This window comes from Schistocerca cancellata, chromosome 4 (assembly GCF_023864275.1).
Source record: "Schistocerca cancellata isolate TAMUIC-IGC-003103 chromosome 4, iqSchCanc2.1, whole genome shotgun sequence".
Lineage (NCBI taxonomy): Eukaryota > Metazoa > Arthropoda > Insecta > Orthoptera > Acrididae > Schistocerca > Schistocerca cancellata.
Window position 1 is genome coordinate 539,000,532 of NC_064629.1, and position 17,646 is coordinate 539,018,177.

Consider the following 17,646-nt stretch of genomic DNA (forward strand, 5'->3'; position numbering starts at 1 on the left):
TGCTCAATGTACAGACTGAATAACATCAGGAATAAGGCTACAACCCTGTCTCACTCCCTTCTCAACCAGTGCTTCCACTCATGCCCATTGACACTTATAACTGCTGTCTAGTTTCTGTACAAGTTGTTATTCAACCTTTGCTCCCTGTGTACACCCCTGCTGCCTTCAGCATTTTGATGAGTGTATTAGAGTCAGCATTGTCACAACCTTACTCTAAGTCTACAAATGCTACAAATGTAGGTTTTGCCTCTCCTTAACCTACCTTATAAGATAAATTAAAGGGTCAGTTCTTCTGTAGAGGATTCATGTTGGTATTTTACAACCATGACTTATTCACACTTGTCAGTACCTGCTCCCTCTGGAATTCGATTTATTATGCTCATTCCTGAAGTCTGATGGTATTCTGCCCATCTCATAAATCTTGCACACCGGGTGGAATAGTTTTGTCATAGCTGGCTCTCCTAAAACTATCAGTAGTTCCAATGGAATGTTGTCTACTCCAGGGGCCTTCATTTGACTTAGATCTTTCAGCGTTCTGTCAAATTCTATTCAATGTCTCATCTTCATCAATGTCCTCTTCCCTTTTTAGAATATTGGCTTAAAGTCCATTTCCATTGTACAGTCCCCTTATGTACTCCTTTCACTTCTTTGCATAGTACTGGTTTTCCATATGAGGTCTTAATGTTCGTACAGCTGCTTCTCTGACCTCCAGAGGCCTCTTTAATTTTCCCACAGACAGTAAAATAGACAGTATCTATCTTTCTCTAGTGATATATGCTTCTATATTATTACATTTGTACTCTAGCCATTTGTACTCTAGCCATTTGAACTTCCTATCAATCTCAGTTTTTAGATATTTGTATCCCCTTTTGCCTGCTACATTAACTGCATGTTTATACACACACACAAAAAAAAAGTTTTGCATTACCTCAGTTCTGAGAGTTATGGAACCTGTATAGAAAACTGGAATAGAGATCAACATAAACATCATTTCTGCCCTTTTTATTGCTCATAAAAACCATGCATTGCATGTTGTACCACCATACAGCAAGACCTTCAGAGGTGGTGGTCCAGATTGCTGTACACACCAGTACCTTGAACAGGCATTGATGAATGCCTGTATTCATCATGGCATACTATCCACAAGTTCATCAAGGCACTGTTGATCCAGATTGTCCCACTCCATAATGGCAATTTGTGGTAGATCCCTCAGAGTGGTTGGTGCGTTACGTCATCCATAAACAGCCCTTTTCAATCTATCCCAGGAATGTTCGATAGGGTTTACGTCTAGAGAACATACTGATGACTCTAGTTGAGTGATGTCATTTTCCTGAAGAAAATCATTCACAACATGTGCATGATGGGGGTGCAAATTGTCGTCCATGAAGACGAATGCCTCGCCAATATGCTGCTGATATGGTTGCACTATCAGTCGGAGGATGGAATTCATGTATCATACAGCCATTATGACCACCAGCGGCGTACATCAACCCCACATAATACCACCCCAAAACAGCAGGGAATCTCCACCTTGCTGCACCTGCTGGACAGTGTGTCTAAGTTGTTCAAATTGACCGTGTTGCCTCCAAACTCATCTCCAACAATTGTGTGGTTGATAGCATATGCAACACTTGTCAGTGAAGAAAACATGATGCCAATCCTGAGTGGTCCATTCAGCATGTTATTGGGCCCATCTGTACCATAATGCATGATGTCATGGTTGCCAAGGTGGACCTCGTCATGGATGTCGGGAGTGCAGTTGTGCATCATGCAGCCTATTGTGCACAGTTTCAGTCATAACATGATGTCCTGTGGCTGCACAGAAAGCATTATTCAACATGGTGGCACTGCCATCAGGGTTCCTCCAAGCCATAATCCACAGACAGTGGTCATCCACTGCAGTAGTAGCCCTTGAGTGGCCTGAGCAAGGCATGTCATCAACAGTTCCTGTCTCTCTGCATCTCCTCCATGTCCAAACAACATTGCTTTGGTTCACTCCAAGATGCCTGGACACTTCCCTTATTGAGGGCCCTTCCTGACACAAAACAATGCAGACATGATCTAACTGTGGTATTGACCATCTAGGCATAGTTTAACTACAGACAACACATGTCGTGGACTTCCTTCCCAGTGGAATGACTGGAACTGATCAGCTGTCAGTCCACCTCTGTCTAATAGGTGCTGCTAAAGGACAGTTGTTTACATCTTTGGGTGGGTTTAGTGACATCTCTGAACAGTCAAAGGGACTGTGTCTGTGATACAATATCTACAGTCAGCACCTATCTTCAGCAGCTCTGGGAACCAGGGTGATGCAAAACGTTTTTGGTGTGTGTATTTTATCCTTTTATAAGTTAAAATTTGTATTTTCTGTGGTATCCAAGTCCTTCTACTAGGTTTTGTCTTTTTACCTATTTGCTCCTCTGCTGCCTTCGCTAGTCCATCTCTCAAAGCTACTTATTCGTCTTCTCTGGTATTCGTTTCCCTTATTAAGTTCAGTTGTTTCCTAGTGCTCCCTCTGAAGCTCTAAATAAACTCTGGTGCTTTCAACTTACCCAGTTCCCATCTCCTTAATTCAATACCATTTTGCAATTTTTCTGTGTTTTTCTACAGTTCGTAACCAACTAATTGTGGTCAAGATCACATCTGCCCCTTGAAATGAATCAGTTTACAATCTGCTTTCAAAACTTCTGTCTTACCAATACAAAATCAGTCTGAAACCTTTCAGTGTCTCCTTGTTTCTTCCACATATACAACTTTCTTTTACTATTCTTGAACCAAGTGACTGCTGGTTAAATTGTGTTCTGTGCAAAATTCGATCACATGGCTTCCATTTTCATTTCTTCCCTCCATTCCATATTCACCTGCTATTTTTCTCTCTCTTTCATTCCTACTTTCGAATTCCAGCCCCTCATCATAATTAAATTTTTGTCTCCCTAACAACCTGAATAATTTTTTTTGTCTCATAATACATTTGTTCGTCAGGATAGAAGTCAGGAGCGGAGGGCGTTGTAAAATGACAATTAATTGAGTGGAATGGACCCAATTTATTCTGGTAATGATGGTACAGGGGTGTCTACATAGGGCTGAGCAGCCCCAAGAGGGGTTGCCGTCTGCTCATCAGTGAGGCAGAGGCTAGAGGAGCGACTACTCGGGGCCGAGGTCAGAAGCTAAGAGAGCGCGGAGCTGTTTCCAAGCCGCCCTCGCCGCTCCCGGCCGCGTCCCCACGTGATCACACGATTAGTCTCTGATTGGAGGGTTGATTCCGCCAACGCGCCTTGCTAGTAGCGTACCCCCGTCAGCGCAACCGACCCATGGGACTTGAGTCTAACCGAGGAGCACGTGGCAGGAATGTGCCGACCATGGTCTTCCGGCCAGCACCTTCCACCACAGTATGCCTAAGCAGGCTACGCCGAACATTGTGCATTGAAAATTTACTTAATAAAATTTTGTCGGCAATGATCCCTCTTGGGGGGTCTCATCCCTGCACATCCTTTCCCCTTCCGAAGAAGGCTCCCTGAATGAAAATGAATGAGCCTATTCTAGTTGATTATTCCAAAAAAAAAAAAAAAAAAAAAAAAAAAAAAAAAAAAAAAAAAAAAAAAAAAAAAACCGTGGTTCAGCGGGCCTAAGGGCGTCCGTCTGACTTAATAAGAATTAGTGTAGGCACATGGGTTTCCTGCGATGCACGGAATAAAAGTATCAGCGGCGTTATCAGCGACCTGCTGTACTAGGAAAATGTCGACTGTTCAAGCAATAAAAATAGCTCTGAAGCTAGAATAGCATACATGCATAAATAGCGTCACTTTTTGTGCGTGCAGTATATAACACTACATAAAATGAAAATCATGAACTATAAATCACTAGTGCTAGCATAATGACATAATTAAACACAATGACATAAATTGACAGGAAAATAAAAACACAATAATGTATAATAATAACGCTGTAAGTAGTCGGAACGCCCAACGTTAACATGTAACACTGGGCACCTGGGACTGGCTGCTAGGCTGCGTGTGTGTTAATTTTAAAACTAACGATAACAAATTGAACTGGAAGGACAACTAGGCACAGTTAGGCTTACATCATCGGCTAATTAGAGGCAAAGTACGTATCTCACAATGGATCAGCGGCCGATATTTTGGGGCAAGACTGCAACAAGGGAGAGCAATATCTCGGTGTAAATAGGTGGTAAGATTAAAAGACCGGTACTGTCGGAAGAGGGTACTTAACATGTTGTAGGGGCCTCCTCATCGACAGAAGAAGGAAAACAGGATAGAACAATGACCACGGCGGTAGAGTAAAATAAATGGGGAGGGCAAAAATAACTGCGTAGCAACCAAGGAACAATCGCCCACCGATATACGGCAGCCCGGACGATTGGTCGTTTGTGCCTCGTCAAATAACTGCGTAGCAACCAAGGAACAATCGCCCACCGATATACGGCAGCCCGGACGATTGGTCGTTTGTGCCTCGTCAGTAGCGTGAAAAACCCGTGGCATTGCATTGGTTTGCCCATATCTGGCCTTGTCCAGGGCAGATAACATTAAATGTCCTCATAGTTTGATGTGTAAGAGGGTTAGGGCTGTAGTTTGTACCTTATACAATGAATCAAAGCAGTAGTGAAACTTCACTTATAGGATTGGCAGACTAAGGTATGCAGAATAATGTAAATCGTTAAGAACTTCGTGTGATTTATCCAGCTAATGTGAAACAAAACGAGGAAAAGAATTTAAACAATGGATCACATCTACTTAATATTTATGTTAAGATTTATTGGGATGTTTGAATGAATTTTGTTTGCCGTGTCTTCCGGCTGCATGAAAGAAACCAGCTTGGAGCTGTTAGCGAGCGCGCTGCGCACGCGTAGGTGCGGAGTAGGCACCGGCACGTCAGCGGTTATGTGAGACGGCGTGTAGCCGCGAGAGACCGGCCGCTACTGCAGCGACAAATATCACGCGCTCAGCGTGTACAAGAAATAACGATGAATTAGAAATTGCTAATTATCTAGAATAAGAGTTTTTTTTAAAAAAAAGGCTGTTAGTTATATAAAATGATGATAAATGCATTGTAGTCCGTCATACACGGAAGATAGGGCAGTAATTTGCGGCTTGTTTTTGTAACTAATCGGACGCGCCGCGTGTTGAGACGCTGGAGGCGGCAGCGCACATGGTGATAAGATACGTCATCGCGCGGAGCGCTGTTACTGGCTGAGAAAAAATAATGGCCGCTGGCCACTTGGCGTGGAGAAGGGACAGCGCTGAAGAGAGGAGGGGAGGCAACAGCTGATGTGTTGCCCCGCCAACAGCTGGTCCCGTAAACAAAGCGTACGAGGCGTATGCATTTCAAGTCCTGACTTAATCTGTTCCGATTACTTACGATTAGCTGCAGCAAATACAGAATTACGACATATAGTACAATACACTAGACGTCAACGTAACAAGTATTAAGAAAAGCTCGGAGTAAAAATACTCCACATGTACTGGTTTGCCAAATAGATGGCGATAGAAGACATTGACATATTATTCGGAGTTAGCAGCCGCGGTTCTGTCAACACCAAGCGTAATGGTTGCATTTGAAGCAAGTCAGTGGCGTGACGTCTAATGCGTGGCATTGCTGGCAAAACATAAAACATAATCATACATATGAAAATTAGTAAAAATACATGACATGACTGGAAATTGACAATTGAGAATGGCTGGGAACTCCGTGGTGGCCAGGCACGTCTTGCTTCCAAGTCCCTGGAGAAAATGACTTAAACTAAGCTGCAATAAAACATAACATAAAACTCTAATTAGGCGTGATTAATCACGCGACCTCAACCCATAAGGGTGTCGATTCCGCAAAGGGTATCTACAACCCTGTGGAGGTAATCTCCTCCGTTTTTTCTTTCGTCTTTGTTCCACTTGAGGTGGAAGTGACACAGGCGGATCGGGGGCTGCGACCTGTTGTGGTGACACAGCCCTACCGTGGTAAGGTTGCAGGCGGTCAAAGTGCACTATCACCGTACGATCGGTTAATTGCAGTTCTGCATTGACTGGTGAGGTCAACCGTACAATCCGATACGGGCCTTCAAAGCGGGGAGAGAACTTTTTAGTTCGTCCCTTTTTGATTGCCGGGTTTCGTAGTAACACTAAATCACCTGTTTGATAAGTCGGTAAAACGGCATTTTTGTTCTGCCTGTGCAACTGTTTATTGGTAGCTTTGATATTATTCCTCTTTACCTTATACCAGATCGCTTTTAGTCGGCGGGCTAGACCTTTTACTTCCTTTATTTCTACACCTTGAGGTAGTTTGTCTATCTCGAACGGCGAATTCATCGGCCGTCCAAACACAGCTTCGTAAGGGGTATACCCCGTGGATTCATGTATTCGGGTGTTGTATGCAGAAGAAATATACGGTACATATCTGTCCCAATCAGCATGCGTTTTTGCAACATAATAGGATAGCATTTTACAAATTGTACGGTGTACGCGTTCAACGCGACCGTTGGCTTTAGGATGGAAGGGAGTTGTACGCCATTTTTTGATTCTTAACAATTTACAAACTTGTACAAATAAAGCAGACATGAAATTGGTTCCTTGATCCGTTAAAATGGCATCAGGACTTCCAAAAGGTAGTATCACACGATTTACAAACTCTCTCGCCACAGTTTCAGCTGTCATGTCGGGGAGGGGAATCAAAATTAGATAACGTGAAAAGTGATCAATAACAGACAAAATGTATTTGTTACCTTGTTGCGACTGTGGAAAAGGACCTTGGAAATCTAAAGCAAGAATTTCGAAGGGTGAAGATGCCTGAGGAAGTGTTTGCAGCGGCACTCGCGGATGCCTATTTTGTGCTCGTTGTGCACACGGCAGGCAAGATCTTACATACCTGTCCACGTCACGTTGTCGGTATTGCCACCAATAACATGTCGCAATTCGAGCGTTCGTAGCGCGTTTTCCGCTGTGACATGCTTGGATTGTATCATGGCATATCCGTATTATACGTTGCTGCAAGCATTCCGGTATTACCAAACGATTTCCATGGGGAGTTCTTCGATACAAAAGGTCGTCTATTACTTCAAATTCTGGCAAGGTGGCGTATCTTTGACACTGAACGTCCACCTGCTGTGCTTCTTTTAACTCTTCAATTGATACCTCATCTGATTGAATGACACGCACTTTTCTACTTAACGCATCAGCATTTTGATGCAACCGACCAGGCTTGTGCCGAACTTCAAAATCATATTCTGACAGTTTCATGGCCCAGCGCATAAGTTTGCTGCTAGGGTCTTTAAGATTCAATAACCACTGCAGAGCAGAGTGATCGGTAAGAACTGTAAACTTGCGACCATAAAGGTAACATCTAAAATAATTAATTCCAAAAAGAAGGGCAAGCAATTCCTTTTCTGTAGTACTGTAATTAGTTTCTGCTTTATTCAGTTGACGAGAGGCATACCCAACGGGTTTTTCCTCACCATCTTGCACTTGGCTTAGGACACATCCTACAGCAAAATCAGATGCGTCACAAGATAAAATAAAAGGTTCAGCGAAGTCTGGGTAAACAAGTAGAGGTGAACTAGTTAAAATAGTTTTCACTGTTTGAAAGGCGGTCGAACATTCATCCGTCCAAACAAAAGGAGTATCCTTTTTCAACAATTTAGTAAGTGGTTTGGTAATAGTAGCATAATCTTTAACAAAACGGCGGTAACAATTTGCAAGACCAAGGAAGGATTGTAATTCCTTTAAATTTGTTGGAATAGGAAAAGTGTCTACTGCTTCAGTTAATCGTGGATCTGGCTTGACTCCGCTGGAACTGATGACATGACCTAAATACTGCACTTGTGATTGAGCAAAAGAACATTTTTCTAATTTTAAGCTTAAATTAGCATTTTTCAAGCGCAACAGCACACTGCGTAGATGTTCATCATGTTCAGCAATGGATTTTGAAAATATAATTATATCATCAAGATACACAAGGCACATAGTAGGTTTCAACCCACGTAATAGCAGATCTGCAAATCGCTGAAAGGTTGCTGGCGCGTTGCGAAGCCCGAAAGGCATCCTTAAGAATTCATATAAGCCACCAGGAACTACAAAAGCTGTCTTAGCTCGATCTTGAGGAACAATTAGAATTTGATGATACCCACTGCGCATGTCTAATGTTGTGAAGTACCGGCAATTGCCCAGACGATCGAGTGTTTCATCGATCCGGGGTAATGGATAATGATCTGGAGTAGTAACTTTGTTTACTGCTCGCATGTCTACACAGAGGCGATAGGATTTTTCTCCGTCTATAGATTTCTTTGGAACGACTACAATTGGGCTAGACCACGCACTAGAAGAGGGTTGTATTATTCCTGCTTCTAGTTGCTGTTGTATAGTTTCCTCTACCACTGACTGAAGATGGTAGGGAATTCGGTACCCTTTTTGAGCTATTGGCCTAGCATTTCCGGTTGGAATCTCATGTTGGATTAGATCTGTTGCTGGTAAATATTTCCTGTCTTCAAACAACCATGAATACTCATTCAATACTTCATTTATTAGCTTTTGTTCATGCAATGGGAGGTGACTAAGCTTAGCTTTAAACTTATCTGTCAGATGTGACGTGATTGTCAAAAGGTGTTGAGAGGCGGCAGCAGTCTTTTTCAGAGAAGGGGTTCTCTTTGACAACTCATCTTCTGTGATAACCTGTAAGCTGGCTAATACTGTACCACGCGGTATTAAAGCTTGCTTATGACTAAAATTGTCTAAACACACGGGTACGCAATTTTCTTTCTGTACTTGCTGCGCTTTGCACAGGCTACGTTTTACGTGGACCTGCATCTGGTCAAGAGTTTCATTCTGGCAGAGTGGATCTACCAAGAAATGAACCTCTTCGGATTCACGTATCCCGACAGGCACCCAAAGGATCTTTCCTGTGCCTTCTGGTATCTCCACGGGATTATCGGCTTTTAGCATCGTTACGGGAGACTCCGAAACTTGGGAAACGGATCCTTTTTTCCCAGCTCCGCTCGCCCGCAACGTGCAGTCACGTCCAAAACGGTGCACGTTGTCGCCGAATTGGACGGTATTTAACCTATAGTGAATAACCCCCTGGAAATGACGCAGAAAGTCACTTCCCAGGATGATGTCGTAATCCGTGCGCCTGTTCCGTACAATCTCCATCGTAAAAGCATATTCTGTGGAGTCCAACATGAACTCAACGCAACAGCTGCCATCAGGTTTCACTATGCCGGGACCAATACCACTGATATGGTACCGCGGCGGTTGCAATGTTCTTTTATCCTTCTTCGATAAAAATGCCAAGCTGATCTGTGCGCCTGTGTCAATTAGCACGCGTATTGGTCTGCTGCCTCTAAGACCATCGACAACCACGCTTGCCACCTGCGTGATTCCCTTATAAGCTAGGGGGGTCACTATTTTTAACGGGGGCCGGGAGGGGTGGCACTTCCTGCCCCGCGGCCGTTTCCCGAATTCTGTGGTTGGTTTGCATTTCGCCTGGAATTTGCAGGCGGTTGTGGCCTACTATTTGGACAATGCACGCTTTGGTGACCCATGTTCCTGCACTGATGACAATATGGCACGCGACATTGCTCTGCCACATGTCCTTGTCTATTACAGCGCCCACACTTAGTATCGTTCGAAAAGACACGTCAGGGCTCGCTTTGCCGCGCGGAGACGGCCACAAATCGGCTCGCCTCCTCTCTCAAGAGTGCTAATCGTACGGCTTCGTGTAAGGTGCGGGGGGCAGCTACCTTGATTTCACCCCCTATTTGAGGGTTTATGCCACGAATAAACACGTCTATCGCACGACATTCTGATTCCTCCAACAGAACTTCGTTACGAGCAGAACTGGCACTTAGTGCGTACGTGCGGCATGCGACGCTTCTAATCCTGTCCGCGAATGCTTCTAAATCTTCACCCGTTTTTTGCTTAAGGGTGGAAAGCAAGTCGCGATAGTAACTAGTACCACGTTTGTCTGTATACCTTTCAATCAACCCTGTTGCAAGGGACTGGAAGGTGGGGGCATTTTTCAAGCTCTCGACCGACTGCACGTAGTTCCGCGCTTCGCCGGTGAGTTTCATTTTCATCACGTTTAAGAGAAATTCATCTGGCCAACCGCAAAGCTTTCCGATGTCCTGGATATTCTGCACAAGCGTTGGAATATCCTCGTGCGGCTTTCCAGCGAACGCCGGAATAAACGCTACTGCTGGGAAGCTCTGCACCAAAGTAGAGGTGGCTACTGCCACAGGTGATTCTGCACTAGTGAGTGGTGGAATCACCTGCTTCGGCTGTTCTTCCACTAGCACTGGCTTAGCAACATTAGATTGCGGAGAAGCCATTTTAAGATCATCTATCTGTTGCTTAAGCTCCGCGTTAGTTAGAATTAATTGATTTAACTGGGACTGCAGCGCCAAGAGGGGATCTTCATCCGCTCCGGCTGCTCCTGCCTCCGATTGCTGCCTGGTGATCGGCATGTTACAATAGTGTGGGCATCTACACCACCGTAGCGTCGCTAGCGACTTACATTAGTTGGTGGCGTGCAGACGACGGACAGCGGCGGTGTCGACGAGCGGCGGCAGGCGCGTTGACCACGCGCGGGCGCAGCAGGCGGCGGGCCACAGCATGGACAGCTGCGACGGCGGGGCGGCGCGAGGGCCGCAACCCGGACCCTGGCGCAGGCGGTGACCCGTGGCAGCTACGGACAGCGGCGGCGGCGGTGGCGTCGGCGAGCGGGACTGCATCGCGGACCCTCCTCGGCTCGCGTCCGGCGTTGAACTGCGTCACGCTTGTGGCGCGCTAGTGCGCGGCCACGCACATTCTGCAACGCAGGCGAGCGGCTAGCACGCGCATGGCGCGCTGCAGCCTCGCCACGTTCGGTCTAGTTTCCTTTACTTGCTCAGACTCGGCCCCTTTGTAGCACTCATAACTGATGAGTTAATTTTACAACCATAAGGTGGGTCGCATCCCACTTCTGACACCATTTGTTCGTCAGGATAGAAGTCAGGAGCGGAGGGCGTTGTAAAATGACAATTAATTGAGTGGAATGGACCCAATTTATTCTGGTAATGATGGTACAGGGGTGTCTACATAGGGCTGAGCAGCCCCAAGAGGGGTTGCCGTCTGCTCATCAGTGAGGCAGAGGCTAGAGGAGCGACTACTCGGGGCCGAGGTCAGAAGCTAAGAGAGCGCGGAGCTGTTTCCAAGCCGCCCTCGCCGCTCCCGGCCGCGTCCCCACGTGATCACACGATTAGTCTCTGATTGGAGGGTTGATTCCGCCAACGCGCCTTGCTAGTAGCGTACCCCCGTCAGCGCAACCGACCCATGGGACTTGAGTCTAACCGAGGAGCACGTGGCAGGAATGTGCCGACCATGGTCTTCCGGCCAGCACCTTCCACCACAGTATGCCTAAGCAGGCTACGCCGAACATTGTGCATTGAAAATTTACTTAATAAAATTTTGTCGGCAATGATCCCTCTTGGGGGGTCTCATCCCTGCACACATTTCTTCAGTCTCTTCATCACGTGCAGGGCTAGTTGGCATATAACCTTCTACTACTATAGTGGGTGTTGGCCTCATGTCTGTCTTGGCTAAAATAATGGAATAACTATGCTGTTCATAGTACCTTACCCATATTTCTGTTTTCTTATTCGTTATTAAATCTACTCTTGCATTAGCAGTATTTAATTTTGTATTTGTAACCGTGAACTCATCTGACCAGAAGTCCTGCTCATCCTATGCCACTGAACTTCACTAGTTCTCACTATATCTATATTCGTCCAATTCATTTCTGTTTTTAAGTTTTCTACTCTTCATACCCAATTAAGGGATCTAATGTTCTATACTCCCATCTATAGAATGCAAGTTTATTTTTTCTGGTTATTACCCTCTGCTTGGAGATCCAAATGGTGAACTATTTTACCTCCAGAATGTTTTAGCCAAGAGGATGTTATGATCATTTAGCTATACAGTAGAGCTACATGTCCTCAGGAAAAGTAATGGCTGTAGTTTCCTCCCACTTTGCTGTTCACAGTACCAGTACAGAAAGGCTATGTTGGCTGACGTTACTGAATCAGTCAGTCATACAGACTGTTGGCCCTGTAATTCCTGAAACCAGTTTCAGAAATTTTGGGAACCACATGTTTGTCTGGACTTTCAACAGATACCCCTTTATTGTGGTTGCACCTAGTTTACAGCCATCTGTATAGTTGAGGCACACAAGCCTCTCCACCAAGACAAGGTCCCTCATTCATGGGCCATACAGTATTGCAAATTACAACACTCTGATAGAGCCAGATATGCCTGTAATTTTGTGCTGGATAGAATGAGATCTGTTTGTGGTACTTTTTCAGGATCCTACCAATCATTTTGATGGATAACACAGAATATGGTAGGAAGATTATACATAATACATCTTCTACCACCAATTTCTTCTTCTTTTTCTTCATCGTAATCATCTTCATGTTCTATTTCTTGGTGTTTGTTTATTTGTTTGAAAAGCGAATGTTATTTTATTATTTGCACATGTGGACTATCTGTCCTGTCAGTAGGTTTTCACAGGTGCTGCAGCTCATTGGAAAGGCTCTGTTCACTACAAATGGCTTGTGCTCTGTGCACTAGGGTGATGTGGACAGTAAAGTGCTACATGAGATGGTGGGACTTCCAAGCATGGTCAGTTATGAATTTGATTTGTAACAGTGATGTTAGTCCAACAATTCACAAGCATCCATACATTGGATCCTGTCACAATTTATTAGTCATAGTGAATTGCCAAAACAATATGTAAATATAATGTATTGAGTTCTGTTGCTCTTTGTGTGTTTTTCATGTTATGATGAGTGAAGTACAACCTCATGTATATAGCTACACAGATGTAATTGAAAAAGTCTTGTTTCTGATGATGAATAGTAACAATCAAAACTGGTAGCAATAATAACAAAAACAGCTAATGATGGTTCAATATCATTTGCAGCAAATTTTTAGCATTTAGGGAAAAGGCTTGTTAGGCAGAAAGCCCTATTGTGCCGTCTGCATTCTGGTTTATCAGTATACCCAAATTGGTAGAAGTTCATTTCCTTCCTTCATGCATCCCCTCATTACATGCTGATCAATTCTTGATTTTTTAAAAGGTTTTTATATTAAAACTCCATGTCTCATAGTCATAAATCAAAGTAGATAATACACACTGATTATAAACATTCAGTTTGCACATATGAAGACATGGAAAAAAAAGTATGGTGTTTTTGCAATATCAATTTCTTCAATAAACTAGTATTTAGATGACAAATCCAGCTTCAGATAACAACTGCCATCATCAAAGAGGATATAACACTGATAGATGGCTTTGAAAAAGATATTATAGATAGACAGTGCAATGAAAAAAGAGAGTAGATGCTACCTGTGAAAGTGCAATTGTAGTATATGTGGAAATATATAAGCTTAAGGGTAAATAAATGTAAAAGGGGCTTACCAGAAAATGTTAAGACTCAACACTGAAAAACTTGTGTGTGTGTGTGTGTGTGTGTGTGTGTGTGTGTGTGTGTGCGTGCGCGCGTGCGCACGCATGAGCATGCGCATGTGTATGTGAGTGTGTGTAACTTTTTGTTGTGTGTTTTGTGTGTTGAGGGGGAGGGACAATGTCAGCCATCAGTTAGAGTTACTACAGCTGATGCCTGAGTCAGTCTGGCAGGGCCAGAGTCAAACAAATAATAACTATTGCCTGCCATTTCATGTGTGTTGCAAGTGATCTGTTGTCAGAAAACTGGCCACATACCAACTAGTAACTACATTTTATTGTCATCTCTTTCAGTTGAAGAATATCTTATTGAATGTCTGTGCAGTTCTATTATACCAAACTCAACCTAACTTAAATTTATTAGCTCTGCACAAAAGAAAAGTTCAAAAGGACACTATAACAAGTAGAACTGGTACAAAATGTTGTGTATTAGGCACATGCTGATTAGTGGACACATTAAACTGCTGAAAAAAAGAACAGTGTTTTGCAGGATGTGGAATTCCTTCAAACAAGAATAACAGTGCCCAAGTAGTACCAGGGACAGACAGCTGGCTGAAACCAGATGTCAATAGCTATGAAATTCTAATTTCTGACTGAAATATAAATTACAGTAAGGTGGAACATTGTTAGTAGAGGCATTTTACAGCATTTTTACAAAACAAAACAAAAAGATAATATCTAGTGATATTACAACAGGTTCTGAATGCAAAATACAAGTGTTAAAGGTGGATCAAATGTGGCCATTGAATGCTTTTATAGACCTTTTGCCTTGACAGCATTAGTAACAGAACAGTTGAGGGAAACTTGGAGAATGAGAGTATTTTACATGATTGTCCTGGCCATATTATAAATCTACGTGAAGATTTTAACTTACCTGCCATAGACAGTGAGACTGAAGTGATTGAGTTGGGTAGTAAATACAGTGACTCATGTGAAATTGTTTTAAGAGCTTTATCTGAAATTACCACGATCAGTTAATCAGAGAACTGACTCATGAAGAAAACATCTTAGACCTGCTGGAGACAAACACATCCAGAATTTTTGACTCGTCATAGAGCATGGAGTCAGTCACCATAAGATTGTTACAGCACCACAAATATGGCTGTAAATAGGAGTAAAAAGAAAGGCAGCAAGATCTTTGTGCTTAACAAGAATTACAAGCAACAGAGTCCAGATCACCTCAGTGGTCAGCATGAAAATTTCACCTTCAACACTAACAACACTGAGCATCAATGGACACAGTTCAAGAGCATTGTACAATATGTTTTAGACAGGTATGTACTGAGCAAAATTGTGAGGGAGAAAAAGACATGCTGCGATTCAACAGCCATGCTAGAAAACTGCTATGAAAGCAAAGAGAGCAACACTGCAAATTTAAATGTAGCCAAATGCTCACTCACAAATACAAACTAAACAAAACCAAAATCATGATGAGACATGAAGCATTTAATGAGTTTGAAAGTAAAATTCAGTCTAATGACTTGATAGAAATTCTTAGACATTTTAGTCTTATGTTAAAACAGTAAACAGGTCGAACCCATCTGTCCAGACACTCTGTGACCGTAATGACACTGAAATGGAGAATGACAAAGAAAAGGCTAAAGTACTAAACATCTTTTCCCAAAACTGTTTCACAGTAAAGATTGAACTGTAGTGCCACACAAATGACAAAATTGCTGATATTGAAATAAATGACCACAGTACAGAAAAGCAATTGACATTGCTCAATGGAGGAAAGGCCACTGTACCTAACAGGATATCAGTACAATTTTCCATAGAGTACAGCAAAGAACTTACTCCTCTTCTAGCAGCAGTGTAGGAGTCTTTGTAGGAGTGAAGTGTTCCTGATGATTGGAAAAACGCACAGATCATTCCTGTTTTCAAGAAGGGCCATCAAATAGACTCACAAGGTCTATTTCTCTGGCATTGACCAATTGTAGAAGTTTGGATCACGTCTTATGTTCACATATTATGGCATTCCTGGATACTCTAAATCTCTGTAGTGGTTTCCAAAAACAATGATCATGTGAAACCCAGCTCACTCTATTCATCCACAAGAATCAGAAAGCAGTAGATATAGGTTCCCAGGTATATGCTGTGTTCCTTGACTTCTGGAAGGCATTTGATACAATTTTGTACTGCTGCCTAGTGAAAAAATAGGAGAATATGGTATCTGAGACCAACTGTGTAATTGGAGTGAAAAGTTTCTAGCAAAAGGAACACTAAATATCATTTTGAATCGAGAGAAGTCATCAGACATAAAAGTAACTTGAGGCATGCCACAGGGGAGTGTTATGGGACCACTGTTTTTCACAATATTTATAAATGACCTGGCAGATAACTCTAGAAATTCCATGCAGCTTTTTGAAGATGATGCTGCTGTATATAGGAAAGTCATGATGCTAGAAAATTGTAGTAAAATACAGGAAAAACTGCAGAGGATTGATGCACAAGGAGTGGCAATTGACTTTCAACATAAACGAATGTAACATATTGCAAATATATAAATAGAAAGACCCTTTATTGCATGATTACACAATTGCAGAACAATCACTGGACTCAGTTACCTCCATAAAATATCTAGGAGTATATGTATGAAGCAGTTTGAAGTGGAACAACCTCACAAAATTAACCATGAGTAAGGCAGATGCCAGACTGAGAGTCATTGGAGAAATCCTCAGTAAAAGTAGTCCCTAAAAAAGTAAGTAGCTTACAAAACCCTTATTTGACCAATATTTGAATATTGCTCTTCAGTATGAGATATATACCAGATAGGGCTGATATAGGAAATATAGAAGATCCAAAGAAGAGCAGCATCCTTTGTTACAGGTTCATTTGGTAAGCACAAAAGTGTCACAGAAATGATAAATGAATTTCAGTGGCAAATGCTGCAAGAGAGGTGTTCTACATCACTGTGTGGTTTATTGTCAAAAGTTCCAAATGTGTACATTCCTAGAAGAGCCAACAAATGTATTGCTTATGCCTCTGGATATCTTGCAAAAAGATCATGAAGATAAAAATCAGAGAAATTCAAACGCATGTGGAGGCTTACCAGCAATTGTTCTCCCTGTAAATTATTTGCTACTGGAACAGGAAAGAGGGAAAGTGGTGGGAAAGTGATGATGGTACACAACACACCCTCTGTGACACACTGCAAAGTGGATTGCTAAGTACGGATGTAAATTTAGAGAAGGTGATTTAAAAATACAGGTAATTGTGGTGATTGTTAAGTTTCCTTTCAACTGTGCTACCCAGGATGTATCATGATATTCATCTTCAGTTCTTTTACAATGCCATTTTCTCCAAATACTTACACAAAAAAGAAATACCAGGTTCTGAAAATGAGTATGTTTCTGTTAATCCAATACCACATGGCAGGAAAATAATTTGTGTATCATTATTTGAATAAATATTAATTACAATAAAATTAATGTAATGTTAGAATCCATTAAGATGCATTTTTGTAACAGTTAGCTAATGGCAAATAAAATTGTAGCCATTTAAAATAATTTTTTCAGGCACTTATTTTCTGCCTGGAAGCACAATTTGACTCTGTGATAGTGGACCGTCCTGTTGTACTGCAGTCTTTATACCAACTTCATAATACACTTAGTGACAGAAGAATCTTAACATGGGAATTTTTCTTAAATCGATTTGATGCTTTATTTTTGGAAGCACAGATCAATCTTGAGAAATCAGGAGACATTTCTTATCTTCGAGGTATGTTTTTCAATCATATTGCTATCTTACAAATGAGATTAAGGTAGCTCTTTAAAAAAGTCTTTTTGAAGTAAAAGTGTCAGAATAGGAGAGCATTCTGATAAGCTTCCCATACACGGGCCCCAGGTTAAGTAATACTAGGTGCTCCTACAATAAAACACATTTATGTGTAGAAATGTTTTTTAATTACCACATTCATTACCCATCAACTATTTGCTTATGCTACATTAATGTTGACAAGTGAATGAGTGAAACTGTCCACTCACAATATAGTGAAAGTACAATATAGTGAAAGTGCTCAGTAGTTGATAAACACATAAACAAGAACCTGAACACAATGGCTCAGCATACAGACTTTCATTAACACTACCATATTGTGTTTATATTAATTTTTATAAACAAATTTGACAGAAACATTTATGTTCT

At 42.3% G+C, this 17,646-nt stretch overlaps 1 protein-coding gene across 1 annotated transcript in view; it reads left to right on the forward strand.

Annotated features, from left to right (window-relative positions):
- Positions 1–17,646, forward strand: part of LOC126183377 (protein unc-79 homolog) — an 852,060-nt gene that overhangs the window by 347,413 nt on the left and 487,001 nt on the right. Inside the window, 1 exon segment of the mRNA XM_049925310.1 lies at positions 17,019–17,220. Coding sequence (XP_049781267.1) covers positions 17,019–17,220 — 202 coding nt within the window.